Genomic DNA, 19,854 nt, shown 5'->3' on the forward strand with positions numbered 1-19,854 from the left:
GGGAATACTGTGAAATGTCATACAATGAATTAGTAGTCTATACATTTTCAGGCAAAAGGACATTGTACAACTCAGTGAGAAAGATTCCAAATGAAAATGCATAAAACGATCAATATAATTTCTTAAGTATGGAAGACAGGAGGCATCAGAAAGAGCTATTTTATTCAGAATGCCTTTGTTTATATAAATTCTAAAGAAAAAGAATACTGAATGCAGATTCCTTTGTCATATCAATTCATTTTTATGATGATTCTGTGGACTTTGAAGATCGAAAACACATATTTTATTGAGCTGTGATCTCAAAGCATGATAGTTCAACATTTTTGCCCCAAATTTCCAGCTTTCTACAACTGACTTAGGTAAGAATCAAAAGCATCTGTTATTCCAATCTCTACTTATCTCACTATTAAATCTCAAACTTTCTCATTTTTTATGAATTTCCCAATAATTGCAAAGAAGGTTCGGCTCTTCCCAAGTATCACTAATGATCAAGTTTAGAAAAAGTTGCATTTCTGCATTCCAGGATGGTGACATTGAATCGAATCTGCCCATCAGCCATCTCAGAAAATCCTAGAGGGAAGGAACATAAATTCTGTGTCGTACATCCTTGGTAAGTGGACTTTTCAGTGTAATTTCCAACTGGGGATAAGAAAAAAGCAGAAAAGGTGCATATGAGACTCTATAGCATAGACATTATAAAGCAATGCAGATTGTTCATTTGCTATTTATATAGTTTGGCCTTGATGTTCTTGTGGCCTTTATATAACCATAAAGTTCTTTGAAAAACTTGATACAAATCTGATTACCATATATTAATTGTTCCATAAAGTTTCTCCAAGTAGATCATCTTCCTTTATTTTTTTAAAAAAAGGGCAGGAGGGAGTGAGGGAGTGAGGAAGGGAGTGAGTGAGTGAGTGAGTGAGGGAGGAAGGAAGGAAGGAAGGAAGGAAGGAAGGAAGGAAGGAAATGTCTACTCACAAGCCTCTAGAGTACTAGTTATGGTAAGACACTGATCCTCATTGCCAGCGCAGATTACAGTTTGATTGGCTTCACAAGAATCCTCATCTAGTGCAAAGCAGCCTGGGCACTGTAACCCATTTGGTTGAAACTCTTCATAATTTTCCACTGGAGGAAGCAAATATTCCAGTTAGCAACGTTTCAAAGTTTCAGCTCGTCTGCCTGGAATCGGTTTTAATTGACATGAAAGCTGGGACATGATCAGGGAAGTAAATACAAGGATAGAGAAAGCTTGTACAGCATTCTTCAAAATAAAAAAGATCTTCTGCAATCGTGACATAAGCCTAAGACTGAAAATCAGGCTTGTCAGATGTTACATCTTTTCTATCCTGCTCTACGGAGTACCGAGTTGGTCTCTGACAGAAAACCACTTGAAGAAACTAGAAGCACTTGAGATGTGGATTTACAGACGGCTGTTACATATAAACTGGGTTAACAAAATCACAAATGAGGAGGTGATAAGCCGCCTGGGAAAGAAAGGGAAATCATCAAAGCCATTAAAAAGCAAAAGTTAGAGTATTTTGGACATGTGATGCATCACCCAGAAAAATACAGCATCCTTCACTTAATCCTCCAGGGAAAAATTGAAGGCAAACGAGGCCCAGGCAGAAGAAGAACATCATGGCTTCAAAACCTAAGGGACTGGTTTGGACAAAACTCAACAGCACTTTTTCATATGGCTGTTGACAAAGAGAAACCTGTATTCTGCACTGTATGTCGGATATTAATACAATTGAGAGAGTCCAGAGGTATTTCACGAGAAGAGTCCTCCACTCCTCTACTCACAACAGAATCCCTTATGCCACCAGGCTTGAAATTATGGGCTTGGACAACCTAGAACCGTGATGGCGAACCTATGGCATGGGTGCCACAGGTGGCACACAGAGCCATATCTGTGGGCACGCGAGTGCATGTGCGCACTGGCTAGCTGATTTTCAGGCCTTCCGGGCCCACCAGAAGTCAGGAAACGGGCTGTTTCCAGGCCTCCGGAGGGCCTCCAGGGGGATGGGGAAGGCCATTTTCGCCCTCTACAGGTTCCTAGAAAACCTCTGGAGCCTGGCGAGGGCAAAAAATGGGCCTACCAGGCCCACCATGTCATCACGTGCCAAAAGCGGGGGGAGAGCAGGGGGGATCATGCATGCATGCATGGGGGGACGGGGCGCATTGAATTATGAGTGTGGGCACACACGCGTGCAATCCCCCCCACTCCGCCCAATTTTGGCACATGACGGCAAAAAGATTAGCCATCACTGACCTAGAACTACGCTGCCTATGGTCTGACCTGAGCATAGTAGACAAAATTAACTGCTACAATGTGCTACCTGTCAATGACTACTTCAACCGCAATAATACACGAGCACAGAATAGATACAAACTCAAGGTAAACCGCTCCAAACTCGACTGCAGAAAATACGACTTCAGCAACAGAGTGGTCAATGCCTGAAATGCTCTACCTGTTGTAACATCCCCAAATCCCCACAACTGTAACCTTAGACTGCCTACTGTTGACCTTATCCCATTCCTTAGTGGTCTGTAAGGGGCGTAAGCACACCAGTGTGCCTACAATCCCTGTTCTACTGTATCCATTTATTTGTACCCATTTACTATGTTCGTATCTACGTTTATACTTATACCTGTTATCTCTTAAATGCTTGACAAAGCAAACAAACAAACAAACCACTAACCCCTTCAATGTCTATCACAGCCTCCTCCAACTTGACATTCTTTTCATATACTTGAGTTCAATTCCAGCCCAGATGGAATCAAGGAATCCAAGATTCTTTGCAACAAGTAAGAGTTTTTTAAAAAATCTAGAGTTTGAAAAGGATGTATTAAGGTGTAGATACTTACACAGGAACGGTTCTGCATTACAGACATCAGTCTGGCAACAGTTAGCTCTAGCTACTTCAAATCTACCATCTACTATTGAGGTGGTGTAGAGGCCATCAAGACAGTCCTCACGTTTTGAACAACCCTTGACCATTACATACATTGGAGTACTGGCTGCAGAAGGGAATTAAAAAAAGAAATATGGAACTCAGCAGCAAATGAAGAAATGCATATCAAACATGTTCATTTGGCTGTTGTACTTTGGAAGAAATCGCTAAATACCTGTGTTTATTTCACTTTATGAAATGTATATCCTTTTTGTTTAGGAGCTCATAGCACTTTCACTTGTTACTTTTCCCTATAAAACCACTAAGGTTATTTGGGCTGTGAAAGTTTGACTGACCCAAACTGTTGAGTGAACTTCCATGGCTGAGTCTCCCTGCTTCTAACCCAGCACATTTCCCACTGTATTAGTTCTTGGACCCGCAGAGAATAACTGGCCAGTGAAACTTCTGCAACTGAGGAAGGACAAGAATTTTGATCTTCTGGCTCCTAATCTTAACCTGAACTAGCAATCCACACTGGCTTTCATGTAAATGTTGACACCTTTGAAGATGTATTTATTCCCAAGAAACATATAAGCACACAGGCAACTGCTGAATCTGGAGCTTTTGCAGAACGACGAATCTTGCATTGTGAGAAAGTAATTTAAGCTCCTTCTGTTTAGCTTGCAATTTGGGATGCACATTCAAAAGGGTAAAGTGTACATTGCTACATCAGGATGTGTGTTTCATCACTTGTCCTCTCTTGTCCCCATGCACATGTCAATTCACCTAAGTTTAAAAAATAACAAATAACATTGGCAAATAACATTGGACTTCTACTGTCCCTCAGTGAACCCCCAAGAGAAGTCGTTGAAGGAAAGTCACAAACCCAATCAAGTTTTAGCATAACCTAGATGCTAAATGTTAGCATTTTATTGTTGCTTGACAATGAAATGGGTGACATATGTCAGCAAAGATGTTGAGACTCTGGAAAGAGTGCAGAGAAGAGCAACAAAGATGATCGGGGACTGGAGGTTAAAACCTATGAAGAACGGTTGTAGGAACTGGGTATGTCTGGTCTAGTAAAAAGAAGGACTGGAGTGACACAATAACAGTGTTCTAATATCTACGCACGGTTACTCATGCGCTAGTTACTTCACGCATTGACTACTGTAATGGTTTCTACATGGGGCTGCCCTTGAGGACCACTCGGAGACTTCAACTGGTACAGAATGCAGCCGCGGAGGTTGTGATGGGAGGGTTCCAATACTCCCATGTTACACCCCTCCTGCGCGACTTGAATTGGTTGCCGGTTGTCCTCCGGGTGAGGTTCAAGATGCTGGTGATGACCTATAAAGCCCTACATGACTTAGGCCCAGGATATTTGGTGGACAATCTGCTGCCAGCAACAGCTGCCCATCTCCCGGTGTGTTCTCACAGGGAGGGCCTGCTCCGGGTGCTGTCAGCTAGACAGTGTCGCTGACAACCGCCAGGGGTAGAGCTTTCTCTGTGGGCACGCCCACCCTTTGGAATCAACTTGCCCTGGGGCTCCGGTTGGCTCCTGACCTTCGCACCTTCCGCCGCGAATTAAAAACATGGTTGTTTACATTGCCCAGCCTGGACTGAGAGGGTTTTTAGATTTGGGTTTTTTTAATATAAATTATATATTATGTATTTTATATTTTTAACTGGTTGTTTTATTGTTGTGAGCCGCCCTGAGTCTTCGGAGAAAGGCGGCATACAAGTTGAACAAATAAATAAATAAATAAATAAATTTGAGGGGCTGCAACAAAGAATAAAGAGAAATTTCCTGAAAATGAGAAAAATCGGTCAGTGGAATGGCTTGTCTCCAGAAGTTGTGGGTGCTCTAACACTGGAAGCTTGTAAGAAGAGACAGGACAGCTATTTGGCTGAAATGGTATAGTGTCTCCTGCTTGAGAAGGGAGTTGGACTAGAAGACCTCCAAGGCTCCTTCTAACTCTGATCTTCTATGTTCTAATAAATATATAAAAATTATATAAAAAATGGGAAACATCTGCAGGTTATTCCTTGATGGTCCAGAAACCAAGTGATAGACATGCTTGAAAACAAACTCAATTTTCACTTACTTATAGTAGTATTGGCAACTACAGTAGAACAAAATTCTTCCTCTTCGTTACACTCCACCACCTTCACACCATCTCCTTCACATTCAGTTTCAAGGGTAAAACATTTCTGACACTTTAGAGATGTCACTACAAATAGAAGACATAATCACACCAATGATGAGAGTCACCTTTGTATGTTTTGCTATCCTAGCATTTACGTCCAAGACTCCTGTTATAATCTGGTTTACTAAGCATGTCTCCCCCTGTTGTTTTTTCTGTTGGGAACCTGTGGGAGATGAGATCGGATTGTGGAAATGGAAGAGAAGTTGAGACTAAGGGAGAGATTCACCCTCTCAGACTTTTAACATTTTAATATGAAACAGGATCTTCCCATCTTTTGGTATTTATGCCATGGACCAGTTTTGTGAAGAAGCCATTTGGATGCTGGCTGAGGCCATTTTTCTGCAAGAACCTGAATTCTGAATGTCTATGAATTCTGAATAATTGTTGATATCAACGTTGGCTTTTGATTCCTGGTGATGCTGGATTTGGGCACATTTTAGATGTGTTGTGCCAACTCTTTCTTCCTAGGGCTGAGATAGAGTCACCTGCCTAGTTTTTTGGCCCAATGGTCCAATGTCACTTGCCTAATTTTTGTTTCTCATGAATGGATATACTCATAGTGCCCCATTCCTACTCCAAAATCTTCAGCCACTACACCAAATTGGGTCTCATGATACTCTGAAGAGACAATCATTAATCCTGCATCCAGTACATGTAGTCCTTTAACTTCAGATGGGCACTGTACAAATGGACAAATATGTCGAGAACGACTTGTAGTAGAACAATTTACCAGAGGCTTCATCAGTCTGCCTGGCCTCTATCCCTTTCCTGAAGTCTCCTGAAGTTTCTACATTTCAGTTTTAAGGAAATTACATTCCTTACCTTTTGACAAGATGGAGGAGAAGAGACAGAAGACAAGAATTCCAGCAGCCCTCATGTTGGTAGAAGTCAACTCTGCTGCTTTTCCTGAAGCCACCTATTGCTCAGCTTTGCAACTGGGGAAATGTTTTTGAAAAAGTAGCTGGAGGAAGTGGAATGTAGGATCGCAAATGATTGGCTGATAGAGATAGCAAATTCAGGCAGGGCAGAAACCAAATTCCATTAGGAACGATAATGATTTTCTTAAAAAAACCACACAAAATAAACTTTGCACTGCAGTCAAATGGGGATTAGATTTCTTGTTTACTATATGTCTATATCTTACTTTGCTTACTCAGCCCTGCTTTCTAGGGCTCGGATAGAGTCACCTGACTAGTTTTTGGCCTAATGGTCCAACGTTTAGCTTCTAAAGCTGATTTTATATCCTACTATAATTCTCTATATCTGATTTGTATCCTTTGCCTCTCTTGACTCTGTTTCACCTTAATTCCTACATTCATTTATTTGGATCGTTTTGGACCTTTTTCTGATCCTACAGTTATGCATAATATATATGTCAGTACTTTGTTTTACATTAGTGATAAGTTTCTGAACATTTCTATTATTATATTTTTATTTTTGTACACAGATTTTAGTTTCTGGCCCTTAGTTTCCATGACTTATTACTATATTTACTGATCTCCCACTCTATCTATAAGAAATAAAGATTAAAGTACAGTTATAATTTAAGATGACATGTTACTATAGTTTGCTTCTTATGTGATTATAATTCTTCCCACCCCAGATTCGGAGGTGCTATGTAACTAACTGACCAATCATCATTCTTCCTTTTTCGATGAAGATTATTGAGATGGTGATGAGGGACCAATTAGAGAATGGCTGAAATCTGGGCCATTTCAATTGGCTTCAGGCATGGGATCGAAATAGTTTGGTCAAACAAGTGGATTGCCTTTGTCAAGATCTATATTAGTGTAGTAAACCTGTCTTGGTCCTTTTACAACTCTCCGTGATGTTGGAAAGAAAGGTCAACATGGTGGCTTCTCCCTTGTGTGATGCCTCAAGAGGTAGTCCTCTGTCCTCTATAGTTAGATCTGTACATGGAACTTAATTTAGGATTTGGTACTCTCAATATTTTGTTAAGATTTAGAACTAGGTCAAATGTGTCATCAGCAGTGGTGGGATTGAAATAATTTAACAACCGTTTCTCTGCCCTAATGACCGGCTGGGTAGGCATAGCTGGGTGGGCATGTGACTGGGTGGGCATAGCCAACTCAACGACACTCAACGACACTCACCTTGAGAGGTGCTTTGCCTCATCCGGCCTCTTGCCATGCCCCTCCCCGCCCTTATCCTCCCCTCCACTCCTTGCCTGGCCTGAGAAAGTGAAGCCATGCTGCTGGAGAGTGCTTCATTGTGGACAGACAGCTAGCCCTAGCTGGGTCCCTTACCGCAGCCAGGCTGATATGCAGCTGGTCCAGCTTCATGCCTCTATTCATGTGTTAGTAGAGAAAGAAGCTGTAAAAAGACACTGGAAAAGAGCTGAAAGAGGAAGAGAAAAAAAATGCAGTGAGGGATGGAGGGCACCTCCTTGAGATCTGGGATACACAACCAGGACTTAGATACAAAACCCCTTTCCAACCTTTATGAAGAGCTCTAGATGTTAAATTCCTAGGCAAGGGACTGGTGGCTCAGCAGACTGATAGCATTGTGATTAGCACCAGCTGTCTGCAATTCCTGTAAGTTCGAATCTCACCAGGCTCAAGGTTGACTCAGCCTTCCATCATTTCTAAGGTAGGTAAATTGAGGACCCAGATTGTGGGGGCAATAAGCTGACTTTGTATAAATATACAAAAGTATGAAGGCTATTGCTTAATGCATTGTAAGCCGCCCTGAGTCTCCGGAGAAGGGCGGCATATAAATCTAATTAAAAAAAAAAAATTCCAACCAACGGGGTTGCGACAAGGACTGAGGCGAGACAGAGATTCAACAGCTAACATTTATTGAACGAGTGCAACTTCACAGCAATAGTCAGCAACAGAACAGAACACGCCCGTTTGACAGCTCTTTTATACGCTGCTGTCAAACGGGCAACCAATCAGAAAGAAGTTGGGAGCCATTCATTCCTCTAGGGCAGTGTTTCTCAACCTTGGAAGCTTGAAGATGGGTGGACTTCAACTCCCAGAATCCCCCAGCCAGCAGCGCCATAGTAAAAACCATGACGATTGGTTTTTACTATGGCCACTCACTGAAAAATTGTCTTTTTGTGGATTCAAGGGAGAAACATTGTTTTTTGATCCCAGAGATACTTTGATTCAAAGACTCTGGTTTGATCCTCCTCTACAACAACTCCCTTCCCTTGCAATCTCCAACACAATTCTGCCCAGTGTCTCTATATCCTCCTTCACAAATATGGCCATCAAAGTAGAGAAAGAAGCTGTGAAAAGACACCAGAAAAGAGCTGAAAGAAGAAGAGGAAAAAAAATGCAATGAGGGATGGAGATCTGGGATACACAACCAGGACTTAGATACAAAACCCCTTTCCCACATTTATGAAGAGCTCTAGATATCTCCTTAAATTCATTTTGTTTGGGGAGAAGGATGTGACAACAAAGAATGGAAGAATCCCAGAGGAAAAGGGTCTAAGAGTATAGCAGAAATGACTCCAGAATGGATGACAATAGAGGAGGGAATTGTAGTTTATCCAAGCTGTCTTCTTGTGTGTGGTCAAACTTTCCTTAGGAGAATACACAGACACAAATACTTTTGTCACCAAAATTTATTTGCTCTAAATATGATTATTAGAGTAAGACCACATTCTCCTGAGCTAGCCTGCATCTCCAGTATTCTAAATTATTGCCAAATTCCCAAGAACACTTAGCCCCAAACTATTGTAAATTCTTACCACTAAAGCTCCAATCTTCTTTCCACTTACAATTTTCAAATGCTAAGGGAAGAAGGGTGTCTGTCTATATCAGTGATGGCGAACCTTTCCAGCATTGGGTGTCCAAATCGGAATGTGTGTGCACGTGCCTGAACGCCAGAAACTCGACATTGGCATGCATGCCAACCAGCTGATTTTTGGGTTTCCGGCGCTCCGGTGTAGCCAAAGACCAGCTAGAAGAAGAAGAAAACCAGCCCCTTTCTAGATCGGGACTCCCTACGCACAGTCACTCAGGCACTCGTCACTTCCCGCCTGGACTACTGCAACGCTCTGTACATGGGGCTCCCCCTGGGGTGCACCCGGAGGCTCCAGCTGTTCCAGAACGCGGCCGCGCAGGGGATTATGGGGGCAACGAGGCGCTCCCATGTTACACCTCTCCTGCGTGAGCTGCACTGGCTCCCGGTGGTCTTCCGGGTGCGCTTCAAGGTGTTGGTGACCACCTTTAAAGCGCTCCATGGGTCAGGGCCGGGGTATTTACGAGACCGCCTTCTGCCACCAATAGCCTCCCACCGGCCAGTACGCTCACACAGAGTGGGCCTTCTCAGGGTGCCGTCCGCCAGACAATGTCGGCTGGCGACCCCCAGGGGGAGAGCCTTCTCTGTGGCGGCGCCCACCCTCTGGAACAACCTCCCCCCAGAGATACGTACAATAACAGACCTCCGGATTTTTCGTCGGTCCCTGAAAACCCATTTATTTCAGCTAGCTGGGCTGGCTTGAGTTAAATTTTAAATTGATTTTAAATTGGGATTTTTAATTACGGCCAAAATATTTAATTATTTTAAACAGTTTTTAGATTTTGTATGTCTTGTTTTTACTTTGGCTGTTCACCGCCCTGAATCCTATATTGGAGAAGGGCGGTATAGAAATTTAAACAAATAAATAAATAAATAAATAAATAAATAAATAAATAAGAGCAGCTGACGGCAGCACGTGTGCCTACAGAGAGGGCTCTGTGTGCCACCTCTGGCACACATGCCACAGGTTCACCATCATGGCTCTATTTGTGAATGGATCCAGAATGGATGACAATGGAGGAGGGAATGGTAGTTTATCCAAGCTGTCTTCTTGTGTGTGTTCAAACTTCCCTTAAGAGAATACACAGACACAAATACTTTTGTCACCCAAATTTATTTGCATTATGATTGAGAGAAAATGGATCGTTTAGAGAAAAACCACATTCCCCTCAGCTGGCTTGCACCTCCATATTCTAAATTACTGCCAAATTCCCAAGAATGCTTAGCCCCAAACCACTGTAATTCTTACCACTAAAGCGCCAATCTCCTTTCCACTTTTACAATTTTCAATTGCTAAGGGAAGATTTTCAATTTTCAAATACTATATGGTAAAAAACATCAGGTAATTGTAAAGCAATGCTACAATTATTTGAGGTGACATTGAACTTTACAATGCCGTTGCCCATTTGTGTCTCTCCTAGAGGGTAGGAACATACATTCTTTGTTACACATCCTTGGGCAAATATCTCATCATGAATAGCTCCAACTGTGGAAGAAAAAGAAAGAATAAAGATACATGAGGTTTGGTTATGAGACATTCCAAACAATGATATTTTTTCTTCTTAACCCCCCCAAAGTAGCCAGAAGGGAGCTATCCACCTCCCTCAAAGTAGGTATACAAAATAGTCATGAAGCCACGGTCTTCTTGTCAGTCCTTCAAGGAGACCAGGCTAAGAACTCAAAATCATACAAGGCTGGGGTGAAATGTAAAATTTGTTACTACCGGTTCTGTGGGCGTGGCTTAGTGGGGGGGGGAGTAATGTGACTGGGTGGGCGTGGCCAACTTTTTTTTAAAAAAAACTTTTCAAAGCATTTTTTCTAATGCTTTGAAAAGCCTCTGCCAATCAGGAAACTCAGCTGGGATGTCAGAGAGGCTTTTTTAAAAATACCTCTTTGCTGATCAGGAAACTCAGCTGGGATCATCAGAGACTCTTCAAAGCGGAACTTTTGAGTAGTTCGGAGAACCAGTAAATACCACCTCTGACTGGCCCCACCCCCATCTATTCTCTGCCTCCCGAGTCTCAGCTGATTGGTAGGGAATGGGGATTTTGCAGTAACCTTCACCTGGAGTGGAGAGGGAATGGAGATTTTACAGTAACCTTCACCTGGAGTGGAGAGGGAATGGAGATTTTACAGTAACCTTTCCCTGGAGTGGGGAGGGAAGGGAGATTTTACAGTATCCTTCCCCTGCCACGCCCACCAAGCCACGCCCACCAAGCCATGCCATGCCCACCAAGCCACGCCCACAGAACCGGTAATGAAAAAATTTGAATCCCACCACTGGTTCAGGAGTGTCAGTTGTGCGGACCAAAACAGTCAAGATGAAGGCCAGAACATGATTCTAACCACAGGACTTCAATTGCATTTTTCTCTTTCCTACGTGTTTCTTTAATTTAAAAAAAAAAACAGCAAGAAAGATAAGGGAAGAAAGATCTTCTACTCACATGTATACATGCCAAAATCAATATTTCCACACCAATTCTCTCTGCCAAGACAGAGAACTGGCTGAGGTGGTTGCGGAGAATATTCATCTCTTGCATACGATCCTGGGCATATCAATCGATTGGGTTTAAGTTCCTCATGATACGGCACTGCAGAAACCAACCCCAAATGAGCAAACATTTTCATGGACACCATCCCATATTAAATCTCAAGATCTTTTGTGTCTTGGCTTCCAGAATTCCCAGCCAGGACAGGATTTATCCTGCAAGAGTCTAAAGGCAGAGTTGGACTTCCTGCTTATCCCAGCAAACAAGCAGGTCACCTCCCAACTTCTTCAGTCAAGGAACAGATGACACATCATCCCATCTGCTCCACTCCTATCCATTACAAATGTACTCTGATGCATGTTCTGAAGTTCCCCTTCAAAATGGTTGTTTTAACTCTGGACCTATATTAAGCCTTATTTCATCTATTTCATCCTGGGTTGTTGGACCGCCATGTTCTCCAATTATAGGTAAAGGTAAAGGTTCCCCTCGCACATATGTGCTAGTCATTCCTGACTCTAGGGGGCGGTGCTCATCTCCGTTTCAAAGTTGAAGAGCCAGCGCTGTCCGAAGACGTTTCCGTGGTCATGTGGCTGGCATGACTAAACGTCAAAGGCGCACGGAACACTGTTACCTTCCCACCAAAGGTGGTCCCTATTTTTCTACTTGCATTTTTTATATGCTTTCTTTTTTTTTTTTTAATTTTTTTTATTATTAAAATATAAACACAGATATAAAGACAATACAATACAAAGACAAACAAAAAACCCACCACCTACAAACCCACCTAACATTTTACATTTACGCTTTTGTCATCAACAGAATATATGTCATTGAGCTTATATAGTTTAATAAAGAGTAATTATTAAATGCATTTTTTATATGCTTTCAAACTGCTAGGTTGGCAGAAGCTGGGACAAGGAACGGGAGCTCTCCCTGTTATGCGGTTCTAGGGATTCGAACTGCTGAACTGCCGACCTTTCGATCGACAAGCTCAGCGTCTTAGCCACTGAGCCACCACGTCCATTCTACAATTATAGAAAGCTCCTATTTTTATTACCTTATATTTGACCCAGCAATGGCTTGCTCAACTAATGAACTTTCCTCACCCCTTCCCTCCTTGAGGTTTGTTGCTCCATTCAAATTTTATATCTCCACGGTATGTGTGTGTGTGTAGAATAGAATAAAATAACATAATTGGAAGGGATCTTGGAGCTCTTCTCTTCTAGTCCAACTCCTGCTTAGGCAGGAAACCATATGCCCTTTCAAACAAATCATTATCCAATCTCTTCTTTAAAACTTCCAGTGTTGGAGCATTCACAACTTCTGGAGGCAAGTTTCATGTGTGTGTATATGCAGAAGTCCTCTTGCATTCTGCTCAGGCTGAGTGAAATCTGCTCCCCCTTACTTTCTCACTCCCTGCCCACAATACTGTAAAGTTTAACCTTCTCAGCCCTTCTGCAAGGAAACATTGAGTTGAATTACTTACAACTGGAAGGCAGGCTATTGCAACCATCTAACTGGCAACTGTAAAGAAGGGCTTCAAAGTATTTTGCCCCAACAGAAGTGATACTGTAATAACCATCATTGGCTTCCTCGGGCTTTGCACAAGTCTTAGTAGTGTAACCGACTGAAGGAATGCCTGTGAAGAGATGAAATGTTGGGATGTAAGAAAAATGAATATATATATGTATATATATATTTACAAAGCAGTCTGTTTATTTAACTATTTAATTGGAGATCCCTGGTATTAATGGTTGTTAGCTGTTGGAAAGATTACTGTATTTTTTGGATATAGGATGCACCGGAGTATAAGTGCACCAAAATTAAACAAGATTTTGGAAAACAATAATAAAAAAAAGGTTTTGCCCTCCCCAGCCCCCAGGACCACTCTGCAGGCCTCCCAAGCCCCCTGCGCGTCCCGTTTTTGGCCTCCCAAACCCCCCACATGTTGCTTTTTTGCCCTCCCCAGCCCCCAGGAGCACTCTGCAGGCCCTGTTTTTGTGAAAAACAGGCCTGTTTTTGGCGAAAATGGGACATTTGGGGCGGTGTTTCAGGAAGCCAAAAATGAGAGGCTTCAACTTGATTTCCTCCATTTATCACAGATATGAAGAAACAATTTACTTTGATTGGTGAACTTCTGGAAAACTCTTCTCTACAGTTAGAAGGAACATTTGATCCCTTTCTTTTCTCCCCTCAGTATTTTCCATGTACATGACAGCGCAAGAGAAAAGAACATTTCTCTACATAATATTCCTAATAAACACACTCCACTGAAAATGCCAGATTACATTGAGATTAGTTACAGCCAATGGTATATCATCCACCTTCGAGAAAATCGAATTTTCCCTTGAGATGATAATGTTCTCTGACACCTAAATTGAAAAGATGCTTCACTCACTGAAAGTGGTACGGAGAGTAAAGGAAATGCAATATGTTTCATCTGCTTTGCACTCCACCAATGTCATGTCTTCATTTCTACATTGTCCATGGGTGATAAAACAGGTATAGCATTTTAGAGATGTTACTGCAGAGGACAGAAGTAAAAGGATTACAGATCTACAGAGAGCCAACCAAATTATGTACTCATTAATTAAACCCCCCTTTATTGATGTTCAAGATTAATATCATATTTTTTCTGTAACCTCGTTCCATTTGGTTAACCTCATTCAAATTTAACAAGGGAATAACGTGTTAGAAATTGTCAGACATTATCAAGAGAGCCTCCTAGGGTTTTTCCCAACCTTGAGGGTGTATTTCTTGAGAATTATGGCCCTTGAAATCCTCCCCAGTGCAATGGCTTGGGCTGGGAAAGTCTAATTTAAAGGTAAATATGTTTTGGAAGACTCTCTCTGACTCTGGTCACAAAACAGCAGTCACCAGCAGTCACCTCCACATTTCTGTACCCCCACATCCTCCCTCCATCTTTGGTGGCATAATTGGATGTCTGTCACATGTGAAACCATGTTCAAGAATATGTATCTATTGAGAGGCATAAATATTTAGACACATTAAAAGCAGCAAAAGACTTGTATAATGTTCTAGTAAAGTTCTATTCATGTTGTGACCCTGGACCAAGGACAGTTAACATAAACCCAATCTGTCAGGACTACCATCTTCAGCTTGGCACCCCAAAGGCTAGAGGGGAGGGAGGACAAATGGGCAATAAGCATGTGTGGGGTTGTGATGGGAATTTGGAAAGGGGATTGACAGTTTGGCGAAGACCAGAAGGGCATGAAACCAGTTTGTGCCAGCTCTCAAGGCCATGCGCCCTGGAAGATTGGAATGCTGACTACTTCAAACATCTCAGCATTCTCAAAACACCTAAAGGCCTCTTCATTGACTGAAGATGAACTGGTCATGGGGGGAGAGGGCTGGGATGAGGGGAACAATCTATAACCTTTCCACATGGGAAATTTAGTACTTGCCTGACTTTACTGCAGCCAGCAGCCTTTAGTAAAAGAACCTATTACCATGTTTCCCCAAAAATAAGACCCTGTCTTATATTTTTTTGAACCCCAAAATAAGCGCTTGGCCTTTTTTTCGTGGAGGTCTTATTATTTTGGGGTGCGTGGAGCAAGATGGGGCTCCTCTTGCCGTCTTACCTGATTTCCAGCTCTGCGTTTAAATATTTTCGGGGAGGGCTTATTTTCGGGGGGGGGGGAGGCTTATTTTAGTGCATGCACTCAAAAGCCCAATTGGGCTTATTATCAAGGGATGTCTTATTTTGGGGGAAACAGCGTACTTCAACCAAATGGAGTCGAGGGTCTTTCTTTCTAAGGGACCTGAATAGGGCAGGTCTGACACAAGCATTGTCTTTCTAGGGAGGAGGAATGGAAGAGATTCCATCCATGTAAAAAGAGATTGCAATGTAAACATTGAGGCTTATAGCAGGAAGGATATTACAAGTGTGAAATTATAGCCAGGAGGTTGGTACAGTATGTTCTCAGTTCAAAATATTCCAGAGGAAGAAAAGCAGTATAATTGAATTAAACCTTTTGTCTTTTTGTATGTAATGTAATTAACCAAATGATTACAGGTAGTCCTTGACTTACAACTGCAGTAGATGTTTTGACTTACAACTGCAATAGGTGTGGCCTAGTCCAAGGGCGAAATGCTCCCGGTTCAGACCTGCACCACAGCGGGAGGGGGGGGCAGCATTTTTGCCCTCCCCGGGCTCCGGAGGCTTTCCTTGAGCCTCTGGGAGGGTGAAAACAGCCTCCCCAGGCTCCGGAGGCTCTCTGGAGGCCAGAAACGGGCCCAAACTTCCCAAACTTCCTGAACTTCTGGTAGGCCCATTTTTCATCCTCCCCAAGACTCCGCGCATGCCCTGCACTTATCTACATCCAAAACGGGCCGCGTGGGGACTTCTGGGAGGGGCGGGGCAAGGCCACCCAGGAGTGAGATTTGGGGGTTCTCTGAACTGCACAGAATCTTAGCTAGAGGTTCTCCCAAACCTCTGCAAACCCCCAGCAGCCCACCCCTGCTGCTATCATGTCACCTGTAGCCTTTCTTTTCATTAGAATTAGACATATCCAATTCCAGCAACTGTTCTTTATACATTTTACCCTCCTGTCCCCTAAGAATCTCACATCTATCTCCAAATGACTTTTCTATTTTATCAAGCTGGCCTGGCCTAAATCTTCCCCCTTTTTAAATGTGGAAATTTTAAATTTTAAATTCGTCTTATTTATAGGGTCATGGGTAAAGCGTTTTAAATTGGGGAGCCATTTTGGATTTAATTCTGTTTTAAACGTATTTTAATGTTTATATTGTATGTTTTTTTAATTTTGGCTGTTCACCGCCCCGAGTCCTTCGGGAGAGGGGGCGGTATAAAAATCTAATAAATAAATAAATAAACAAACAAATAAATAAATAAATAAATAAATAAATGCTTTGATTTCTAGTGTAAGTGAGCAGTTTTTCTCACAACTCATCCCAGAATTTGTTTTTTTTTTTTTAAAAAAAAAAGAGAGAGAAAGAAATAGCCAAAGATTTTTGGAGGTATGTTAGCAATGATCCACCTGTCCAGGTATGTGCCTTTCCCCACGTAAGAAGCTTCTCTCCACAACCTCTCTAGCATCTCATGTTGAATAGCAATACTCACCACCTGTCAGTAAGACTGAAGAGATGAGACCGAAGAAGACAAAAAGGCCGGGAGCCATTGTGTGTGGAGAGCAAGTCTACTGCCTTCCTGAAACCAACTATCAAATGCACTGGGCTTTATAGTGATTTGGGTGGGTCTCCTGTGGGGTGTTTTGGAGCAATTTCTTCTAGTGGGTGGCATGGAAGATATGAGTGATCACTGAATCCCACGTAGAGAAATATCAATTTGCACAATAAAAAATGGGAAAAAGGGCAACGTCAATGGAGAACCAACAAGTTGGTTGAGGCTTGTTGGGATTATCCATAACTCAGTGTGTTTTCTAAGTTAAGCAACAATTTATTCTGATTGTAACTGGGTTACTATAGAGCAGGGGTGTCAAACTCGATTTCATTGAGGGTCGCATCAGGGTTGATTTTGACCTCAAGGTCAAACAGGCCCGTTTCCGGACTTCTGGAACCTCTGGTAGGCCCGTTTTTTACCCTCCCAGACCCTCTGCATGGCCCCTGCACTTACCGTATTTTTCGGAGTATAAGACACACCAGAGTATAAGACACCCCTACCTTTTTTGGTGAGGAAAAGAAGAAAAATAAATCTCCCTCTGCCTCTGCCTCTGTCTCTGAGCAATTTTGCCTCGTTGCAGCAAACACCAAACAGCCTGCTTTACTTTCATTTTCGTTTTCAGCATAGCTTGATTAGCACAAGGAGAAAAAAAAAAAATCTGCTCCAGCAATTTACCTCCTTGCAGCAAGCAGCAGAGCCCTGCGCAAAACAGCTGAGAGCAAATCGGCTGAGAGTCGGGAGGCTGATCCAATCAACTTGTGCTAATTAGGCTGTGCTGAAGCTGAAAGGAGCTGTTTTTTTCTTGCTGTTTGCTTGCAAGGAGGTAACTGCTGTGAGGCAGAGGCCAATGGGTGGGGGCCAGTGGGCGGGCGGGGCTACATTCGGTGTATAAGACGTACCTAAATTTCCACCCCCTTTTAGGGGGGGAAAGATGTCTCTTATACTCCGAAAAATAAGGTACCTGGAATTATGAAAGGGGCACGTGGAAACTCCTGGGAGGGGCGGGGTGGACGTGGCCAGGCAGGGGTGGCATTTGGAGGTTCGCCGAACCCCAGCAATCCTTGAGGATTGCCTGAACCCTGCCAAACCTAATTATTACAAGACGACATCTTAAATATCCTGCTTTATCAAGGCTCTGTATGAACATCCCTTCTCATGCCTAGCAATATACATAGAATTCTCCATTTTGTTCATTGTTAAGCATGCTTTCACTATGTGGTGAATCTCCAGGCTCCTCAAAAAAAAGTCCAAGATTAACATAAGAAAGAACTTATAGACTTTCTGGAGAATTTCTGGGAAACCTCTCTAACAATGGTCTTCATGAACCGGATTCCCTTCCCCCCTGGAAGCAGCACCACAAATTGTCATCCAAGAATATTTCAAAGTTCATAATATTTGACAGTTTAAAGTTTGTGCTTAGAATGAGGCACTTTCAGATGTTTTTTTTTTTCACTCCACCTTTCCCCTTTTCGGTAACTAGTAGCAACTAGTTGCAGACATTTATTTATTTGATTTATACAGAGCCACCCATGTAGCAGCTGATCTTACTTTAATTGCAAGCAAAAGGATTGAGATTAAAGGTTTCCAATCTTCTCAGAATTAGTAGGTGAAGGAGGGCTGGGCAAGAGGTGGCTGAGCAAGACTTGTGAGGAAACCTTTGATAGTCCTGGAAGTCCTAGTAGAAGATACCAAACCAAGCCATCGCCTGCCATGATGGTGCCTGTGCAGCGATGAACAAATATTCCGTCTGATTTCTCCTGCTCCCCTCATACGCCCTGTGATCTCAGCCAGATAGATAGACTAGATAAAATATGACTCATTTAATCACAGGGTCAGAGATATTCCCTTACCTAAGAGAGAAACAGAATAACCACTGGCAGGCACAAAATCAGAGGCAGCTGTTCCAATTTCCTGTTGGCTTCCCCACTGAATTTCCTTATGGGAAGGTGACAGTGGGCAGTGGAAATCTTCGTTCCTTTTTTTCCCTCCTCCCTATTTTTCCTTTCCTTTCCTTTCCTTTCCTTTCCTTTCCTTTCCTTTCCTTTCCTTTCCTTTCCTTTCCTTTCCTTTCCTTTCCCTTCCCTTCCCTTCCCTTCCCTTCCCTTCCCTTCCCTTCCCTTCCTTTCCTTCATCTCCCTTTCCTTTACTTCCCTTCCCTTCCCTTCCCTTCCCTTCCCTTCCCTTCCCTTCCCTTTCCTTTCCTTTCCTTTCCTTTCCTTTCCTTTCCTTTCCTTTCCTTCATCTCCCTTTCCTTTCCTTTCCTTCCCTTTCCTTCCCTTCCCTTCCCTTCCCTTCCCTTCCCTTCCCTTCCCTTCCCTTCCCTTCCCTTCCCTTCCCTTCCCTTTCCTTTCCTTCATCTCCCTTTCCTTTTGTTTTGTTTCCTCCTTTCCTTTCCTTTCCTTTCCTTTCCTTTCCTTTCCTTTCCTTTCCTTTCCTTTCCTTTCCTTTCCTTTCCTTCATCTCCCTTTCCTTTTGTTTCGTTTCCTCATTTCCTTTCCTTTCCTTTCCTTTCCTTTCCTTTCCTTTCCTTTCCTTTCCTTTCCTTTCCTTCATCTCCCTTTCCTTTTGTTTCGTTTCCTCCTTTCCTTTCCTTTTGTTTTGTTTCCTCCTTTCCTTTCCTTTCCTTTCCTTTCCTTTCCTTTCCTTTCCTTTCCTTTCCTTTCCTTCATCTCCCTTTCCTTTTGTTTCGTTTCCTCCTTTCCTTTCCTTTTGTTTTGTTTCCTCCTTTCCTTTCCTTTCCTTTCCTTTCCTTTCCTTTCCTTTCCTTTCCTTTCCTTTCCTTTCCTTTCCTTTCCTTTCCTTTCCTTTTGTTTCCTCCTTTCCTTTCCTTTTGTTTTGTTTCCTCCTTTCCTTTCCTACCTCACTCATCCAGCAGTGGGTGCTGCTGGATGAGCGAGGTAGTGAAAAATTGTGCAAGTGGCCAGAAGGTTTGAAGAACATTGAAAATGGTGATCATGTCACCACATCAACGTGGCAGCCACACTGAATCAGCAGCAGTAGTAGTGTCGCAGAAGCAGCCTGGCAGTGCTTCAGCAGCCACAACTATTCAAATTTTCCCAAAATAAATTCCTGTGGGGGGGGGGTCATGGCCCCCAACATTCTGTAAGTTAGCCCATTTGAGGTATCTTGGTTGAAAAGATTTTGCCTTATGATGTATCGCTACACCCAGAGAATGAGTGAGAGAGAATGAATGAGAGAGATTGAGAGAGAAAGAGAGAGAATGAGAGAGAGAGAATGAATGAGAGAGATTGAGAGAGAAAGAGAGAGAATGAGTGAGAGAGAATGAATGAGAGAGATTGAGAGAGAAAGAGAGAGAATGAGAGAGA

General features: G+C 42.7%; 2 protein-coding genes across 2 annotated transcripts; both read right to left on the bottom strand.

The window, feature by feature from the left end:
* Positions 1-145: 145 nt before the first annotated feature.
* On the bottom strand, positions 146-6,066 carry LOC117677876 (phospholipase A2 inhibitor and Ly6/PLAUR domain-containing protein-like). The gene is made up of 5 exons (XM_034438423.3): positions 5,924-6,066; positions 5,000-5,125; positions 2,869-3,021; positions 979-1,125; positions 146-639 (listed from the first exon to the last, which is right to left on the bottom strand). The coding sequence occupies exons 1-5, from the start codon at positions 5,976-5,978 to the stop codon at positions 482-484; spliced, it is 639 nt and encodes a 212-aa protein (XP_034294314.3). The 5' UTR covers positions 5,979-6,066; the 3' UTR covers positions 146-481.
* A 3,916-nt stretch (positions 6,067-9,982) lies between these two features.
* On the bottom strand, positions 9,983-16,553 carry LOC117677875 (phospholipase A2 inhibitor and Ly6/PLAUR domain-containing protein-like). Its single transcript, XM_034438422.3, has 5 exons — positions 16,469-16,553; positions 13,763-13,888; positions 12,851-13,003; positions 11,320-11,466; positions 9,983-10,361 (listed from the first exon to the last, which is right to left on the bottom strand). Exons 1-5 carry the CDS (start codon positions 16,524-16,526, stop codon positions 10,183-10,185), a joined length of 663 nt encoding a protein of 220 aa, XP_034294313.1. The 5' UTR covers positions 16,527-16,553; the 3' UTR covers positions 9,983-10,182.
* Positions 16,554-19,854: the final 3,301 nt, after the last annotated feature.

This window comes from Pantherophis guttatus, chromosome 10, assembly GCF_059756535.1.
Source record: "Pantherophis guttatus breed Tessera chromosome 10, ASM5975653v1, whole genome shotgun sequence".
In the NCBI taxonomy this organism is placed as follows: domain Eukaryota; kingdom Metazoa; phylum Chordata; class Lepidosauria; order Squamata; family Colubridae; genus Pantherophis; species Pantherophis guttatus.

Bases quoted from the DNA above. Each gene is read 5' to 3' on its own strand.
- LOC117677876 (XM_034438423.3), bottom strand. From the start codon at position 5,978: ATGAGGGCTGCTGGAATTCTTGTCTTCTGTCTCTTCTCCTCCATCTTG. The intron at 3,022-4,999 runs GTAAGTGAAAAT...TCCCTTCTGCAG, and splicing joins AGTTGCCAATACTACTATAA to CCAGTACTCCAATGTATGTA. The intron at 640-978 runs GTGAGTAGACAT...TCTTATCCCCAG, and splicing joins AACTAGTACTCTAGAGGCTT to TTGGAAATTACACTGAAAAG.
- LOC117677875 (XM_034438422.3), bottom strand. From the start codon at position 16,526: ATGGCTCCCGGCCTTTTTGTCTTCTTCGGTCTCATCTCTTCAGTCTTA. The intron at 13,889-16,468 runs GTGAGTATTGCT...TGTCCTCTGCAG, and splicing joins TTCAGTCTTACTGACAGGTG to TAACATCTCTAAAATGCTAT. The intron at 11,467-12,850 runs GTAAGTAATTCA...TGGTTTCTGCAG, and splicing joins CAATAGCCTGCCTTCCAGTT to TGCCGTATCATGAGGAACTT.